The 17609-nt window shown below is 45.0% G+C and overlaps 1 protein-coding gene across 2 annotated transcripts in view; it reads left to right on the top strand.

Moving 5' to 3' along the window:
* DCAF4 (DDB1 and CUL4 associated factor 4) overlaps positions 1-17609 on the top strand; it is a 35099-nt gene that overhangs the window by 5319 nt on the left and 12171 nt on the right. The window contains exons 2-8 of one of the 2 annotated variants that reach the window (XM_053601642.1): positions 4168-4252; positions 8340-8440; positions 8851-9008; positions 9698-9780; positions 11279-11381; positions 13260-13403; positions 14302-14351. In XM_053601642.1, coding sequence (XP_053457617.1) covers positions 4170-4252; positions 8340-8440; positions 8851-9008; positions 9698-9780; positions 11279-11381; positions 13260-13403; positions 14302-14351 — 722 coding nt within the window. In that variant the 5' untranslated portion in view covers positions 4168-4169. Of the gene's footprint in view, positions 1-4167; positions 4253-8336; positions 8441-8850; positions 9009-9697; positions 9781-11278; positions 11382-13259; positions 13404-14301; positions 14352-17609 lie in introns of both variants that reach the window. The other variant, XM_053601641.1, reaches the window with a different exon arrangement.

The raw sequence follows: 17609 nt of genomic DNA, 5'->3' as shown, positions 1-17609 counted from the left end.
ATTCCATGAAGCTTTTAAGTAAAAAGACGAGTTTGTTTTGTTTTTAATTTTATTGAAACATGAAATTTCATTACTTGATCTGTAAATCTACATTTCAACAAGAGCATAATCAAGCAGAATAAAATATGACATTCAAGACAGCAGTGTTTTACAGGTATACATAAAGCATACATATTGTCAGTGGCGTCTTGGCTCATTAGGTAAGGCGCCAGCCCCATATACCGAGGGTGGCAGGTTCGAAGCTGGCCCTGGCCAAACAGCAAAAAAAAATAGCTGGGTGTTGTGGCGGGCGCCTGTAGTCCCAGCTACTCAGGAGGCTGAGGCAAGAGAATCGCCTAAGCCCAGGAGTTAGAGGTTGAGCCATGATGCCACGGGCACTCTACCGAGGGTGATAAAGTGAGATTCTGTCTCTAAAAAAATAAATAAATAAATAAAGCATACATATTGTCTTCAATGTCTTAAATAAAAGTCACATTCAGCTTGATTGTGGTTTTAAAACAATTGCTTTCATACTAAGAAGTCGTAGATGAGCTGGGTGCATTCATCCTAGCACTCTGGGAGGCCGAGGTAGGAGGATCTCTTGAACTCAAGACCAGCCTGAGTAAGAGTGAGAACGCATCTCTACTAAAAATAGAAAAACTAGCCTGGTGTTGTGGTGAGCACCTGTTGTCAATGCTCTTTAGAAGGCTGAAGAGCCTTCCCTCTCCCTTTTTTTTTTTTTTTTTTTGAGACAGAGTCTTACTTTGTCATCATAGGTAGAATGCCGTGGTGTCATAGCTCACAGCAACCTCAAACTCCTGGGTTCAAGTGATTTCCTTGTCTCAGCCTCCCAAGTAGCAGGGACTACAGGCTCCCCCCAGAATGTCTGGCTATTTTTAGAGATGAGGTCTCCATCTTGTTCAGGCTGGTCTCTAACCAGTGAGCTCACCCAGGCACTTTATCCAGGGTGACAGAATAAAACTATCTCAAAAAAAAAAATGATATGGTACATCTTTTGGAGAGCTAATAATTTGGTGGAATGTTGCAGAAGAAAAACAAGCAAATGGAGAAATGGCACAGAATTCTGCAGTACAGGGCTCTTCAACCTTGCAAAGAAAAGAAAGAAGCACAAATCAAACATCATTTCATAGTCTAAGCTACCACCTATTTAAAGGATATACAGTCACTCTTATTCCTGAAAATAGAAAACAGTTTAAGTCCTCTATTAATTTATTTGGAATAACTGGAAAAAGCAATTATTCATAACAGAAAGACTTTATAGAAAGTTGTGTGATTTTTTTGTTTGTTTTGAGAGAAGAGTCACTTTGTTGCCCCAGGTTAGGGTGTCCTGGCATTATAGCTCATGGCAACCTCAGACTCCTGGGCTCAAGGGATCCCCTTGGCTTAGACTCTGGGAGTAGCTGGAAGTACAGGGGTGCGCCTGGCTAATTTTTCTGTTTTTAGTAGAGACTGGGGTCTCACTCTTGCTCAGGCTGGTCTCTTAACTCCTGACCTCAAGGGATCCTCCCACTTTGGCCTCCCAGAGTGGTAGGATTATAGGCCTGGCCCAATTTCTTTTTTTTTTAAATAAGCTCTGGCAAGTTTTATTTAAAAATTTGCATGGTTTACTTCTTACCAGTCTGTTCTGACATGCTTCTAATGATTGTTATAAGAATCAGCTGGATCAGTGACAGCCAGTGTGCATACTCTGTAGTATTATCCAAGTGCTAAGTCCAGTTCAATTACGTTGCCACTGTAGTGATGGAAACTAGTTTTGGCCAAGCTGGCGTAGTATTCTATTTAAGATTTTCTCAAAGCTGGGCAGTTGTTGGCATTCGCACTTTGCCTTGTCTGATCGTCTTCAGTCTGCTTGTACCCCAGCACATACTTTGCAATTTTCATAAAGAGTTGGAGGCTTGAGTTGATCTCTTTTAGTGACTTTGTCAGCTTGTACCCCAGCACATATTTTGCAGGATAAGAAGATCGTTTGAGCCCAGGAGTTTGAGGTTGCTGTGAGCTATGACACCATTGCACTCCATCCAGGGTGACAGAGTAAGATTCTGCCTAAAAAAAAATAAAAAACAGAAAAAATAAAAGAAAGGCAGATAACTGTTGGTGAGGTGTGGAGAAATTAGAACCCTCACACACTGCTGGCAGGAATATAAAACGTTCCTGTTACTTTGGAAAACAGGCTTCCCCAATACTGTCCATGCATGCTTCCCTTTCTGTGTTCAGTGTCTTTCAGCTTGTAACTTAATTAGTAGTAAACACAACTTTATTCTTTAGGGGATAAGATAATTGATTCACAGAGAAACCCACACGTGTGTTCAGGAGCCATTGTTGAGGACAGTGAATAAGAACAATGGTACTATTGGACTTGGTGGGGGCAGTGATACAGTTTACTTACTGTAAAGGGAAGTATAGACAGGCAAAGAGTAAATTGGGGGTTAGGGAGAGATCACGAACTCACTCTCCAACCTGTTAAGTCTTCTGGGACTGTGGAAATAAAAGAGCCAGTTAGGAGCTTGACACTCACTAGGGATGCTAGGGGTTGAGGTGCGCCTGTGCTGATGGATGACATGGTGTTAAGTATGAAAAGAAGATGATCTAGGACACAACTCCTGGAAAACACACACATAGTGTATGACCCAGGAGAAATACACAAAGGATTAATTTGGCAAGTAAGAAGAAAAACAAGATAAAGATACTATAGAAGCCAAAGGAGAGTGAAACTTCATGGCGTGTGCCACATGCTGCAGGATAAAGGCAAAACAGGCCACTGACTTTGGCAAGTAGGTGAACATTAGCTATGTCAGCAAGAACATTTTAAGGAGAAAAGTGAGGATGGAGGAGTGGGTTGAGGAATATTGAGATTGAAGACATAGAATTTATACATGCGGAGTTGACCATTCTTTAGAATATTTCCATTCCTTTGGGCCTGTAGGCTGTGATCTGTGTCCTTAGCTATTCCGGGTGGCACAGAGTCATTCTTTCAGGGGCCCTTCCTTGGGACCTCATGTTCCTTGGTGGCAGGTACTACCCATTTGGCTCACTCCTATCACTGTAAACGGGGCCTCCCCCTACTGTGCCCCCCTCCTGCCTTCCCAGTCTGGAAGCCAGAGTAGCTTACTGGGAGAGCTGCTGTGGCAGGGCGGCAATGAATCACCTGCCCCTGTGGCCGTGGTGGGCTTGTCCAAACAGGACAGCTGACAGTTCTCTGGGCACAGGCTGCTGTTTTTGCTTTTTCTGTTCCCTAAAGTTTACTTCATTTTCCAGAAGCAGTCGGAATAGGCAGCCTGGGGGTGGGGCGTGTGGGTCCTGCCCCCTCAGCACAAGCTGGAGATGGCCTGGGGCTCTTTGTGGCTTTTGTGTACAGAATATGGAAACTTCTGCCTGGAAAAAAAAAAAAAAAAGAGTATTTCCATTCTTGGGCGGCGCCTGTGGCTCAGTGAGTAGGGCACCGGCCCCATATGCCAAGGGTGGCGGGTTCAAACCCGGCCCCAGCCAAACTGCAACAAAAAAATAGCCGGGCGTTGTGGCGGGCGCCTGTAGTCCCAGCTACTCTGGAGGCTGAGGCAAGAGAATCGTGTAAGTCCAAGAGTTAGAGGTTGCTGTGAGCTGTGTGACGCCACTGCACTCTACCCGAGGGTGGTACAGTGAGACTCTGTCTCTACAAAAAAAAAAAAAAATAATATTTCCATTCTTTTTGCATTAGAGGTGGAGCAAATGAAAATGCAAACAAAAAATGTGGGCATGTTTTATAAGGAGAGGGAGATACTAACATATGTGGGAATAGAGGTCTGCAAAGTCCCTGGAAAAAGATGAGATCAACTGCCAGGTGAAACAGGTTTGTCTTGAAACGGCTCACGGACACATGTTTGTCCAAGACAAGAGGGGAGATAATTAGTAAAAGCAGGTATTCATGGACTGGATGGGAGAGAAGTTAAGATATTCGTGCCTGGTGACATCTCTTCTGTGCTGTCTACTGTGAGAAATGGGAAGGAAGTGGGAAGGGATGTTGGGAGAAAGCTGGAGGCCATCTTTTACAGGTAAGGGTTGGTGTGGCAGAATTGATGATAACCCAGGGTGGGCCATCCTCCTAACCTACTTTTGATCATGAAACACTATCAAGAAGCAAGCGAAAACACACACGTATATATGTAATTTTTTTTTTTTTTCTCTTTTCAGAAATGAGTAAAAGCTGGCAGAATAGAAGACATGGGAGAAGAATCATACAGAACTCTTGGTTCAGGCTCCATGATTCTAATGAGAGGCAAGTGTGCCAAGGCTGGGGCACCAGCTTGTGCCCGGTGCTGCTGTGGCACTGTCCACCATAGCACATCTCACACACTCACATGCACGTGAGTCACTGGAGGCTCATCAGAATGCACATTCTGAGTCTGAATCTGAAGTGGGCCCTGAGGAGAGCCTGCATTTCCAGTTCCCTCACAGGGTATGCTGCTGCTAACAGTTAGCCTACCTCACCAAGGACTGGTGGAGATGCACTCTTCTTTTATCCAGAGTGACCACAACTTCTGGTCAGAGCATTAGTCATGAGGCTAGAAGTAGATGTTGGAAACAACTGGAGAGCCATTTCTCAACTTTGTAGGTCATATATTTCAGCCAATCTTTGTGGAAACTTAAATTCAGCCTAAGTCTTGGGAAAAGGATATGCAGTCCAGTCCTTGGGTTTAAAAATGAGATAGGTTCTGTAGGTTTGTTCTTAAGTTGAATTATTTGTAAGTTGGAACAGGCTATTATTTGTAATAGCCTCCATTCATAAGTGCAAGTTGTATGTCAGATATTTGTAACTTGGAGACTTACTGTTAAAGCTTTTGTGAGAGGTGTCAGTAAGCCAGGTGTTTGTAATTTGTAAGACTGCCTAGTCTTGCATCATGTAGAGCAATTATTTTTCAACCAGTGTGCCGTGAGAATTTTTAAAGATTATTAATTATATTTGAAAGATGTTCTAGGCCAGGTACGGTGGCTCACACCTGTAATCCTAGCACTCTGGAAGGCCGAGGCAGGTGGATTGCCCTGAGCTCACGGGTTTGAGACCAGCCTGAGCAAGAGTGAGACCCCGTCTCTGAAAATAGCTGGGCTGTTGTGGGAGGCGCCTGTAGTCTCAGCTACTTCGGAGGCTGAGGCAAAAGAATCACTTGAGCTCAAGTTAGCTATGACACCACAGCACTATACCAAGAGCAACAAAGTAAGAATATGTCATTAAAAAAAAAAAAAGTTCAAAGCACATCAAGTGGTAGAGCCGGTGGCTCAAGGGGTTCAAACCCAGCCCCGGCCAAAAACTGCTTTTTTTTTTTTAGCAGCAAAGTCTCACTATGTTGCCCTTGGTAGAGTGCTGTGGTGTCACAGCTCACAGCAACCTCAAACTCTTGGGCTCAAGCAATTCTCTTGCCTCGACCTCCCAAACAGCTGGGACTGCAGGAGCCTACCACAATGCCCAGCTGTTTTTTTCTTTTTTAGAAACAGAGTCTCGCTTTGTCACCCTTGGTAGAGTACGGTGATGTCACAGCTCACAGCAACCTCAAGCTCTTGGGCTTAGGTGATTCTCTTGCCTCAGCCACCCGAGTAGTTGTGACTATAGGAGCTCGCCACAACACCTGGCTATTTTTGTTGTCGTTGTTGCAGTTTGGCTGGGGCCAAGTACAAACCCACCACCCTTGGTATGTAGGGCCAGCGCTCTACTTGCTGAGCCACAGGTGCTGCCTGCCCAGCTATCTTTTTGTTGTAGTTGTCATTGTTTGGCAGACCCTGGGCCGGGTTCAAACCCACCAGCCTTGGTGTATGTGGCCGGCGCCCTAGCCGCTGGGCTATAGGCACCGATTCAACTTTTTTTTTTTTTTTTTATCAACATAATTTTAGTGTGCCATGGAAGTTTAACTATAGGTTCAAGTGTACTGTGAGATAAACAGGTTGAAAAATACTGGCTTCTGGGGATATGTTCTCAGAAATGTGTTGTTAGACACATTGTTGTACAAACATCATAGAGTACACATCCCACGCCTAGATGGGGGGGCCTGCTCCTCATCTAGGCTGTATAGCATAGCCCAATGTTTCTAGGCCATGATCCTGCACAGCATGTTAACTGTACTGAATACTCTACGCAGTTGGAACACAATAGTGAATATTGTATGTCGAAGCATGTCAAAAGATAAAAAAGGTACAATAAAAATATGGTATAAAATATTAAAAAATGGCATACCTATATGGGGTACTTACCATAAATGGAAGTTCCAGGGCTAGAAGTTGCTCTGGGTGAGTCAGTGAGTGATAAGTGAATATAAAGGCCTAGGACAGTACTGCACACTACTGTAGAATTTATAAACACTGGCCACTCAGGCTGCACTTAATTTATTCAAAAAATAAAGTAATTGTGATACAGTGTCACTAGGCAGTAAGAATTTTTCAGCGCCTTTATAATTTTAAGGGATTACTGTCCATCGTTGACTAAAATATTGTGTGGCACATGACTGTATAAATATATATATTTATGTTATAAATGTGTATGTAACAAACTACTCAAAAATGTATAAAGAATAAAATCCAGTGTCACCAATGCAGTAGCTCACGCTTACAATCTCAGCTACTCTGGAGGCAGGAGCATGGCTTGAATTCTGGAGTTTAAGGTTGCAGTGAGCTATGATGATGTTACTGCACTGTAGTCGGAGCAACAGAATGAGTCCTACTTTATAAGAATAAAATAAAAATAAAACGGACAGAGTCCTAGTTATAGGGCCAGAAGATGCTCCTTTGGAACAAATTGACCCAAACAGTAATAACAATCATTTAAAGGCTATGGAAAAGAACAAGGGCTTTAGGGTCAGGAGACCTGTGTTGACACCCTGCTTTGCTGTGTGAAATTGGGAAAGTTATTTAAACACTCCGAGTCATGGAAATTCTTGTACAAAACAGAGCTAATAAAACGTTTCATGAGGTAAGTCTTTAACTGTCTGATTTTGAGTAGACCTTGTTACATTGTGGGTCTCACTAGATGAGATTCCTAAACCTGACCCATATTGTAGAAAGATCAAGGCAATGCCTGATAGACACCTTTTTTTGAGAGAGAGAGTCTTACTTTGTTACCTTTGGTAGAGTACCATGGCATCACAGCTCACAGCAACCTCAAACTCTTAGGCCCCAAGCCTTCCCACAAGAGCACATTGTGTAGTAAAGTGTGATCTGTAGAAGAGAGTCTGAGGCTCTGCTTTGGCAGAGTGGTGTGGAAACCTGCTGGACAGCCACCTTCTGCGCTCTGTGGGGAAGGAATAACGCTGCAGTCCCTAGGCTAGAAACACATTTGTCATGATACATAATCCTTCCTCTTCCTGTTGATCACAAATGAACAGCCTCGTGAAACTCTGGCCATAAAAAGAAGAATAAATAATTTTCCCTAAAACTGTGTATAACATTAGTATTTATAGAAGAAAGAGAATGTTCTTTCATTCCTTTAACCTAGTTGGGCAGTTTGTGTTCCTTTTGGTGTATGTGGAGGGTATTCTTGATTTTGTTTTTGTTTTGTTTTGTTTTGTTGACAGTCTCAAGCTGTCGCCCTGGGTAGAGTGTCAACCTCTAACTCTTAGGCTCAAGCCATCCTCTTGCCTCGGTTTTTCTATTTTTAGTAGAGACAGGGGTCTCAGTCTAGCTCAGGCTGGTATTGAACTTGTGAGCTCAAGCGATCCACCTGCCTTGGCCTTCCAGAGTGCTAGGATTATAGGCATGAGCCACCTTACCCAGCCGATATTCTTGATTTTGAAGTGAATTTTATTTGGATGCTAAAATAAGGTCTCACTTAATCATCATATCCTTAAGCCTGTAATTGCCATAAAAGCTGCTTGTGACTTCACACTTGAGTATGTTAACCATGGTTCTATCCCAGTGTTACTGAGCAAATAATCTCTGTTCCCTGAACCCCAGTTTCTCCATCTGTAAATTTAAACTCTTTACTACCAAATCCAACAAAGAATGAAATTCACTTAGCCTTAAAACTGCTGTTAAGCTGACAAATGAGCCCAGCTGGTAGTATTCTCACTGACAAAGATTTCTGTTCTCTTTATCTGAAAAATTCCAAAAGACCTCACAGAATGCTAGAATGAAGAGGTAAGAGGGAATTATTGTGACATGCATCCTTTTTTATGAGAAAAGAAAAACAAAGAACCAGAAACTAAAACCTTGCCCTTATTTTGCTATGTTTGTATTAGGGGGCTCAGTGGTCCTCTAGTACGCAGAGAGGTCAGACATTCAGGAGTGAAGGCTACATAACCGCCTATATAAAACCTCTAAGTCAGAGAATGACTAGGCGTCCATGTCCTGAGCTGCATGTTACCACCATTGTATGTCATCAGGTACAACCCAGGAGCACTGCAGAGCATTCGGGATTCCAGTGGTGGAGATGATGAGTCCCCATCAACCTCATCTAGCACAGCTGGGAGTTCTTCTGTGCCAGGTAAGGCAGTCTGCTAGGTAGGGCTCCTCTGGGCCCGCCCCTGGGAAATAGATGAAACCTAATCTTGCCTTTTCATCTGGCTGCTCTTCTTCAGCCAGGGCTCAGATATGTATCTCCGTGTCTCTTCACTTGAATGTGTATTACCAGCCCATTGCTAGCTTGGAAGGAATTCTAGAAGAAAACTGAACTACTCGATGAAGGAACTGGGGGCATCAGGAACCGTGATCCTGAGGCAAAAGGTCACCCCTAGGATTGAACTGAGTCCAGGATAGTGCCTGACAGTGGCAGCCCACCCGTTGGCCTACAGAGGATAGGCAAATGTGAGGGGTGGTAGATAGGCCACTGGGTTCCTTACTAGACGGTCAGGTAACAATGTTTTAAGTTAGTGAATTTAGTTTTTTTGACTGAAGACCTACCAGGGTATTACTTCGACCCTGAAAAGAAACGCTACTTCCGCTTGCTCCCTGGACATAACAACTGCAACCCCCTCACAAGGGAGAGCATCCTGCAAAAGGAAATGGAGAAAAAAAGACTGCAGCTGCTTGAGGAAGAGGACAATCAGATAAAGGTGGGCTCTACACCCCTAGGGTCACCTTCTCCCCTCCACTCCTGCCAGCACCCATCCATCCAGTGCTAAAAAGGATGTCTGTTAGATGCCCCTGTGACAGTTTGGGCACTTTAGGGCATGTGACCCCAGATAGTCCCTAAGAAGAAAATGATGATAAAAGTAAGAGCAAGCAAGAAATCCTTTCCTCCCACCTCCTATTTTTTGTTTGCTAAGTATCACCAGCAGTTCCGATATTATGCCCTGAGAGAATCTTGGGAAGAAGTGAGATACTATTTCAGTAACTTTATTTTAGGTAGAAAACCAGGATGGATGATTTGGAACGCCATGGGAACTTTTGAAGACAGGCTTAGATGGGGGTATTTTGTAGGACAAAATAGGACAGGAAGTCTTGTCCCATAGGTGGAATAGGGAGTCCAGAGGAGACCTGAGTTTCCAGTCCCACTGCCATGCTCACTAGCTTAGTGGCTTCATCTCTCCAGGTGTGAATGGAGGGGGAGATAGCATAGAGTTGCTGAAAGTTCCAACTCACATGTGCTTTCTTGTTTTGGGCTTTTCCTCTTACAAAAGACACCATCAGATTTTCATGTGTATAATTTCTGCCAGTTTAGTACCTGTTGCCTTTATTGCATCCTATGTAACTAAAAACATTCTGTTATCCTTTAACAAATAACTTTTGTTTTTTAACTTAGAAAATAGCCAGATTGGGATTTAATGCATCTTCCATGCTACGAAAAAGCCAGCTGGGTTTTCTCAATGTCACCAATTATTGCCGGTAAGACAATGCTCATTGTTACATTTTTCTCATGAATGCTCTTTTCCTGTTTGTTACTTCCATGGTCCAAGAATCCAATCAGGATAGACCATGTGGCTACCTTGTAAGAGTCTTAACAGTTGAGGGACTCCAGTTCACAGCCTGTGTCTGCTGCTTCAGCCAGCCCTGAGGCGCTCATTTTCTCTATGGCAAGAAGGAGACTCTTGCAGGAGCCTAGGAAGAAAGGATGGGGGTTTAGGCAGAAATTACTCAAGTTGTTTACTCTCTGTTACTCATAAATCTTTTTTTTTTTTTTGCAGTTTTTGGCCAAGGCCAGGTTTGAACCCAAACCCGCCACCTCCGGCATATGGGGCCAGCGCCCTATTCCTTTGAGCCACAGGCACTGCCCCTCATAAGTCATTTTTAATAGAAGGTTCTACATCTTCATTCCTTTGCGATGTCTGCCTCCTTCTCTTCCATCTAATGAGTTGTGACCAAAAATGGATGTGTGTGGGCTTGGCACGTATAGCTCAGTGGCTAGGGTGCTAGCCACATACACCAGAGCTGGTGGGTTCGAATCCAGCCTGAGCCTGCCAAACAACAATGACAACTACAACCAAAAACTAGCCGGGTGTTATGGCTGGTGCCTGTAGTCCTAGCTACTTGGGAGGCTGAAGCAAGAGAATGGCTTAAGCTCAAGAGATTGAGGTTGCTGTGAGCTGTGACACCACGGCATTCTTCCAGGGCAAAAGTTTGAGACTCTGTCTCAAAAAAAAAAAATGGATGTGTGTATTAAGCTTAATCAAAATGCTTGGGATGGCTGACACAGTTCTAACTAAATCCTGTGAGAAAGGTAGATACTTTTCGTTTCCTGAAGAAGAATTGTGGCTCAGAGTGGAATGATTTGCTAAAGGTCAAGCTAGAAGGGTGGGAACTATCTGACTCTAACATCTGAGCTTCTAACCCTGGCTGTACACGGTTGCATGAAGAAATGTGCATTCAAAGTGCTTCCTGGGGACACAGCACTCTTCATCTTGGGGTACTGCCTCTTCAGGGAAAGCCAGCCAAGCAGGGAGGTTATCAGGCAGGTGCTGAGAGAAAGAGTTAGAAGTCTAGTTAGATCTGTTTTTCACCCTAAAAATAGGCTTCATTGTTTGTAGGGAAGTGCTGTGGGAAAGAGAAGCGCTAATATAGTGGGTGGCCACATCCCTAGGTACATCAGAGAAACAGCAGCTGTGCTAGGTAATGTAGGAACAGACTTCTCTAGTTCCAGCTCTCTCTGATTCTGTGAATGGCCACCCAGTTCTTTTGTTTTCTCTCTCCTCTGCATTCTGTAGGAAAACTTAATTTTCAGAGTACCTGGAGTTTTGCTCAAGTGCATTGCTAAGGAGTAACATGAAGAAGGCCAACTAGGAGAAGTGGTCTTTAGGGGGTGGGGAAGGGGAGAAACCCCTGAGTCTTCATGGATGTTCGTTATGGCATCCATGTCCTTTCCCCCCACCCCCAATTCCCTCTGCAGTTTAGCCCACGAGCTGCGTGTGAGCTGCATGCAGAGAAAGAAGGTCCACATTCACAGCTCAGATCCCTCTGCTTTGGCAAGCGACCGATTTAACCTCATACTGGTGAGTTGGGGGGAAACATCTATGGCTGCTGGTGGTGTGGCTGCCTGGATGCTTTGTGGCTTGGTGTTGGTATTATCAAGCCTAGCTGTGCAGGAGCCAGTTGCTGTAAAAGTGGTGGTGTCTTTGCTTTACCATCCTAAACTGCCTCTGGCTACCCATTGATAGGAACTGACCTGGCAGGGCAGGTTGTGCTATGAACTTCAGCACCTCTACTTCAGCTCTGTCATTTGACATTAGAGCCTGGGCCCAGCCACACCTAAGAACCATTACAAAGTAACTTCTCTTTGGCTGTGTTGTATATGCAGATGGAAAGTTACTCGATAGCCCAGGGACTTCTAATCCTTCCTAAACTGGGACAAGATTTGATGTTAAACCTGAAGCTCCAATGTGCATCAGTGGCAGGGGCCTGCAGGTCTGTGTCCCTGGACCTGCACGTTGGCACACCTCCACCACATCATTTGCAGGGAGTAGAAAGTTTACTCTGCTTTTGGTTAAGACCTGAGCTGAAAGCTGAGGCCAAAGAAGTATTGGCAGAGAAGTAGAGGGTTCACTGCAAACAAATGGAGCCTCACCTCTCTATGGGCCATGTGAAGAGGAGCTCTCCCCATCCTCTTGGTGGCCAAGGAGAGTGAGAGGAGGACACAGAAGCAAAAAAAGCCTGAGCCCAGTATCCTGGCAGAAGCAGAGGCTAATGCTACCAACTGACCCTTGGACTTTACTCTCCATGTGTCTGGGGTACAGTTATACCTGAATCAGGAGAATACTTTTTTGTGGTAGTTTCCCCTCCAGATCCCCTTTCCTGGGGTAGAGCAGGTAGGGCTGGTGGAGGTCAGTGTGTGTGGAGTCTGGTGTGCACTTGCTGTGTATTACAACCTAAGCCCCTTGATCCATGCTTGTCTCAGCTTACACAAGCTGTTGTGTGTGTGTGTGTGTGTGTGTGTGGCCCTTGGTACATCGTCCCTGTTGCCGAACGTTACAGGTGACTCTGGGTAGCTGGTGTGACCAGAGAGAGCTAGGAAAGGCAGTTCGCCACCCACAGAGCAATTTTTCAGATCTTGACTCTAGTCACCAGTATTGATTGTTCCAGGAATACGACTGCTCTTCCTGAGTAAACTTGCAAAGTTGGTGCAGTTTCACCAGTATCTAAACCCATGTGTTTGTATATCTTTATTAATATATACAAAGCATGTAAGTAGAGATTTTGCTTTGAAATAATTATTAATTATATCATGTTTTAAAATAAGAGAAGATAATCTTAAAAATAACTCACATCCTTGGGCTAGGCGAGGTTGGCTCAAGCCTACAATCCTAGCATTCTGGGATGCCAAGGTTGGATTGCCTGAACTCACAGGTTCAAGACCAGCCTGAGCTAGCGCAAGACCCTGTCTCTAAAAAAAATAGCCAGGTATTGAGACAGGTGCCAATAGTCCCAGCTGAGGCAAGAGAATCGCTTGAGCCCAGAGTTTTCTTTCCTTGGTGGTGATAATTGTGCATAAGGAATAGAAACTAGCATTTTCCATGTTGCTGCATGGCTTTTGTGATGGCACAGGACACATATCCTCTGGGTGCATGCTGGGACTCGCCCCAACTCAATTCTGAGTGGGGTTTCAGGTCTATGTAGATCTTAGACATCGTGGCTGTGCCGTCACACTGCCATCCTCCTCCCTGCTCTGAATTGTTGGACCAGACTCCTGCTGTCTTTGCCCAGATATAGCTCCCCGAGTAGGGTGAGTGAGTTGTCTCCATGCTCCCTTATGAAGAGGAGCTCTCCCTAGTGAAAATGCACAGAGCATGAGGCCTGAAGACATGGGCAGGTGATCTAAGCAGCCAACCCAGCTTAGCTTGGGAGGTCACGGACTGCCCACTGCCCTCTTCTAGGCGGATACCAATAGTGACCGGCTCTTCACTGTGAACGATGTTAAAGTTGGAGGTTCCAAGTACGGGATCATCAACCTGCGTGGTCTGAAGATCCCCTCGCTCAAGGTGCACATGCACGAAAACCTCTACTTCACCAACCGGAAGGTGCGCTGCCCATCCCTTTAGCCTTGCAGCACATTTGCCTTCAGGGTGGTTAGCCAACTTCAGAGTAGAGAACTTTGGGAAGAAGGCAAGTCGTGGTTCTCATTTCCCCAGAACAATTGGATTTCTAGTTCCTGAGAACCGCAAGGCAAGAAAAAGGACCCAAGAGTTTCTTGTCATAAAAGAGAAATGAATTTAGACGCTTGGGGAAGGTGGAGGCAGTGCTTTAACTAGTGGTAAGGACCTTACTTCCAGGAGGGTCAAGAGTTGCTCCAAAGGATCCCCCACCAAGGCACAGAATTCCTGGGACACGGGCTGTGGTGACCATGCCCTGGATGGGGAGGGGTCCTGCCTTGTGCACCGGGATAATGCAGGATTCAGCATTTCTGGCCAACACTGAGGTTTAAATAAATCTGCAGAGCTCCTTGTCAAGGGGGCAACCTTTAAATTGTAGTGAGGCGATGACTACATCTCAGAGAAGCTAGGACTTGATGCTCACTTGAGCCATAAGATGGACACAGGTTGAAAATAATTTCTAGGTGAAGTAAGATACAGTACATTTTTGGAGTTAGGCTTGTCCTCTGCCATTCTAGAGAATTCAGCCCAGCCTGCATGGGATACCAGATACACCAAATATCTCCCTGTGGGACACATGCTGGTGTTAAAGGACTAGATCTTGGGGATTACTTTCTCCCTGTCCCACTCAAGGTCCTATCTGGCCTGCCAGGCATATCTCCTATCCTCAGAATTTTTGTTTAGTTCATTTGAAGAGGAGTAAGACCTAAAGAAGTGAGATGTCTATATCCCCACAAATTATTCTACAGGGGAGCATTTTACTGTTTTTCTGCATCAGTTGGCAGTTAAAACAATATTTCTGTCTTGCTGTGTGCTTTCTTACCAGGTGAATTCTGTGTGCTGGGCTTCGCTGAATCACTTAGATTCCCACATTCTGTATCCTTTGGCAGATCTGACGAGGTTTGGTGAGAAGACCGCACCCTGATGCGGACCTAGGCATTTGTGGGCTTTGTGAGATGGCATCTTGGTGGCCAGAGAGCTGGGCCATGCTGTACTTAACGTCTCACACTTTAGAAAAAGCAGTGGTTCTAGGCACAGTGTCCCATACATGTAATTCCAGCAAATTAGGTGGACAGGGCAAGAGGATCACTTGAGGCCAAGGGTTTGATTGAGACCAGCCTGGGCAACATAGCAAGACCCTGCTTTCCCACAGTGTTTTTACACAAAAGCAATACCCCTGGGTAAAAAAGGAGCACAGAGGAGTTCGGTCCCCTGATAGCTGTTTCTCAGGATGATATTAACGTCACTATGTGCCAGACGCTGTCCTGAAACTTGATGTGTACGTGGTGGAGACAGGATTAGAACCCAGGCAGTCTGCCCACTCCCACCATGGCATATGGCACCGGGCTCGAACCCTCAATCCTCCCAGGCTAAATAGGAAAGCAGGAAGGGCCCTCCCAGGGTAGGTTGAAGGCAGGGTCAGAGAACAGGGTTCCTTTGCTACTGGGCATGAGTCTGTGGGCTGAGTCTAGGGTCCCTGTCAATGATGGCTTTTTAACAGGCTTTCTATAATACTCATTGCTCTAGTCTCTGCCTTCCCAGAACACAGTCAAGAGGTTTTTGCTAGAAGCACAGTAGTGCAGTGTCATGTTAACTGGATTCTTCCTCTGGGACCCTTGGAGGCTGTTGATGTTGCATAGGACTTGTTTGACCCAAAGCTTCATGTTAGTGCCTCCTATCCTTCATTTATTCTTTTTTTTTTTTAAGACAAGAGTCTTACCTTGTTGCCCAGGCTAGAGTCCCATGGCATCAGCCTAGCTCACAGCAACCTCAAAATCCTGGGCCCAAGTCATTCTCCACCTCAGCCTCTGGAGTAGTAGCTACATGCACCCATCACAACACCCAGCTAACTTTTCTGTTTTGATTTGTTGTTTTGAGACAGAGTCTCACTTTGTTGCCCTCAGTAGAGTGCTATGGTGTCACAGCTCACAACAACCTCAAACTTGGGCTCAAGTGATTCTATTGCCCCAGCGTCCCAAGTAGGTGGGAGTACAGGCACCCACCACAATGTTTTAGAGATGGGGTCTCAGTCTTGCTCAGGCTGATCTCGAACCTGTGAGCTCAGGGCAATCCATCTGCCTCGGCCTCTCCGAGTGCTAGGATTATAGGCACTGTGCCCCACCCTACTTTTCTGTTTTTAGTAGAAATAGGGTATCCCTCTTGCTTAGGGTGGTCTTGAACTCCTAAGCTCAAAGCAGCTCTCCTAGCCAGGCGAGGTAACTCAGGTCTGTAATCTCAGCATTCTGGGAGGCCTAGGCACTTGGATCTCCTGAGCTCAGGAATTAAAGACTAACCTGAGCGAGAGTGAGACCCTCTACTAAAAATAGAAAAACCAAACTGGGTGTCGTGGTGACACCTGTAGTCCCAGCTACTCGGGAGGCTGAGGCAAGAGGATCACTTGAGCCCAAGAGTTTGAGGTTACTGTGAGCTATCATGCCATGGCCACTCTACCCAGGGTGACAGAGGGAGACTATCCTACTGCCTCAGCCTCCCAGAGTTCGAGGATCATAGGCATGAGCCAACCTTGCCTGGTCTCTTCTTTCTTATACTAAATGAATTTTTGAAATTATTGACCATTTATGCATGGCATTTAATACCTATTTCATGAATTGTCATTATATTAACATTAGTTAACTTTGATGAATGCATTTAGCATGGTTTCTGGCACATCACTAAACCTCATCAAATGATAGTTGAATCAGAACCTTTTTCTTTCTTAATCTGTTTCATGGCATGATTTCAAACAGTTTCAAAGCCTAGAGTACATTGGAGATCTGATTATAAATAATAATTCACTGTAAAGCACAAAACAATATGCTCAATAAATTGAAAGGTTTATGTGGCCTCCATTTGATCAGACTCTGTAGGCTGATGGAACCACCTGTTAAACGAATGATGATATTATCAGGACGGAAGAGGCCAAGCTTTGCAGAGAGAAATGAGATGTTCTTGTTTCTCATTTCTCTCACTCTCACCTCTCACGATGGCGTGTTCTCATGCTCTTCTCGGTGGGCAAAAGAGAGAATAACAATACACATAATGGTGCTTAGAGAGTATGGTCTGTTGTAGTTTGATCAGTGGCTTGTCTTCTAGTGGTTATTTTGGGTAATCAGGCTTTTGTGCTGAAGAGTTTTTGTATTTCTACTGAAGTTCATAGAGCTTTTTCCCTTTACAGAAGTGGTTACCTCGTTCAGACTAATATTCCGCATTCCCCCCCCCAAAGTGGGGGGAAGTTAGAGTGCATTCTTTGTATGTATACAGAGTTTGAGTGTAAGCTGGGTTTTACCACAGTAACTTCTTTGCCCTCTAAACCTAGAGGCAAAAGTGGTTTACTTAGGAAGCAGCAGTGTTCCCATTTAGAGTTTCAGCAGCCTTCATTTACTAGAGGTGTTTAACATGTAGTTTACCACCCAAGGCAATATGTCGCATATACATCACATATTCAAATGGTCAAGAGTTGCTTGGTTGTCCTGCAGGTATTTGCATTTTTCAGTGAGGTAAGTGTGCAGTCACCTAACTAACATCTCTTAAGCATATAAAGTCCCTGTTCAACGGGTAACACCTGTGGCTCAGTGGGTAGGGCACCTGCCCCATATACTGAGGGTGGCGGGTTCAAGCCCGGGCCCAGCCAAATTGCAACAAAAACATAGCCGGGCATTGTGGCGGATGTCTGTAGTCCCAGCTGCTCAGGAGGCTGAGGCAAGAGAATCAACTAAGCCCAGGGGTTGGAGGTTGCTGTGAGCTATGTGACATCATGGCACTCTACTGAGGACGATAAAGTGAGACTCCGTCTCTACAAAAAAAAAAAAAAAAAAGTCCCTGTACAAGGAGCAAGAGACAGGCTGTTTGTTCATCAGGCAGTCAGTTGCATGCGAGAGGAATGCAGGCATTGCACCAGCCTTCCTGGAGGTGATAACCAGGATCTCCTAACAAAAGAATTAAGAGAGTTGGTATAGGGTGGAAGCAGTTTGGAATCTATGATGTCCCTGCGTAAGTAGTGCTTTCAAGACTGAATCTTTGGAACTGTGGGATCCCCCTGGAGGATTGTGATTGTGGAGTCATTGTTTAAACAGTTTTGTTGGTGTGGGAGGATAAACTGGTGAGGATGAGCCCTCAGATGGAAGGCTGCTGCAA

This window comes from Nycticebus coucang, chromosome 9 (genome assembly GCF_027406575.1).
Source record: "Nycticebus coucang isolate mNycCou1 chromosome 9, mNycCou1.pri, whole genome shotgun sequence".
NCBI classification, from domain to species: domain Eukaryota; kingdom Metazoa; phylum Chordata; class Mammalia; order Primates; family Lorisidae; genus Nycticebus; species Nycticebus coucang.
Note: the sequence above shows the minus strand (reverse complement) of the source record. Positions and strands in the feature narration are given on the sequence as shown.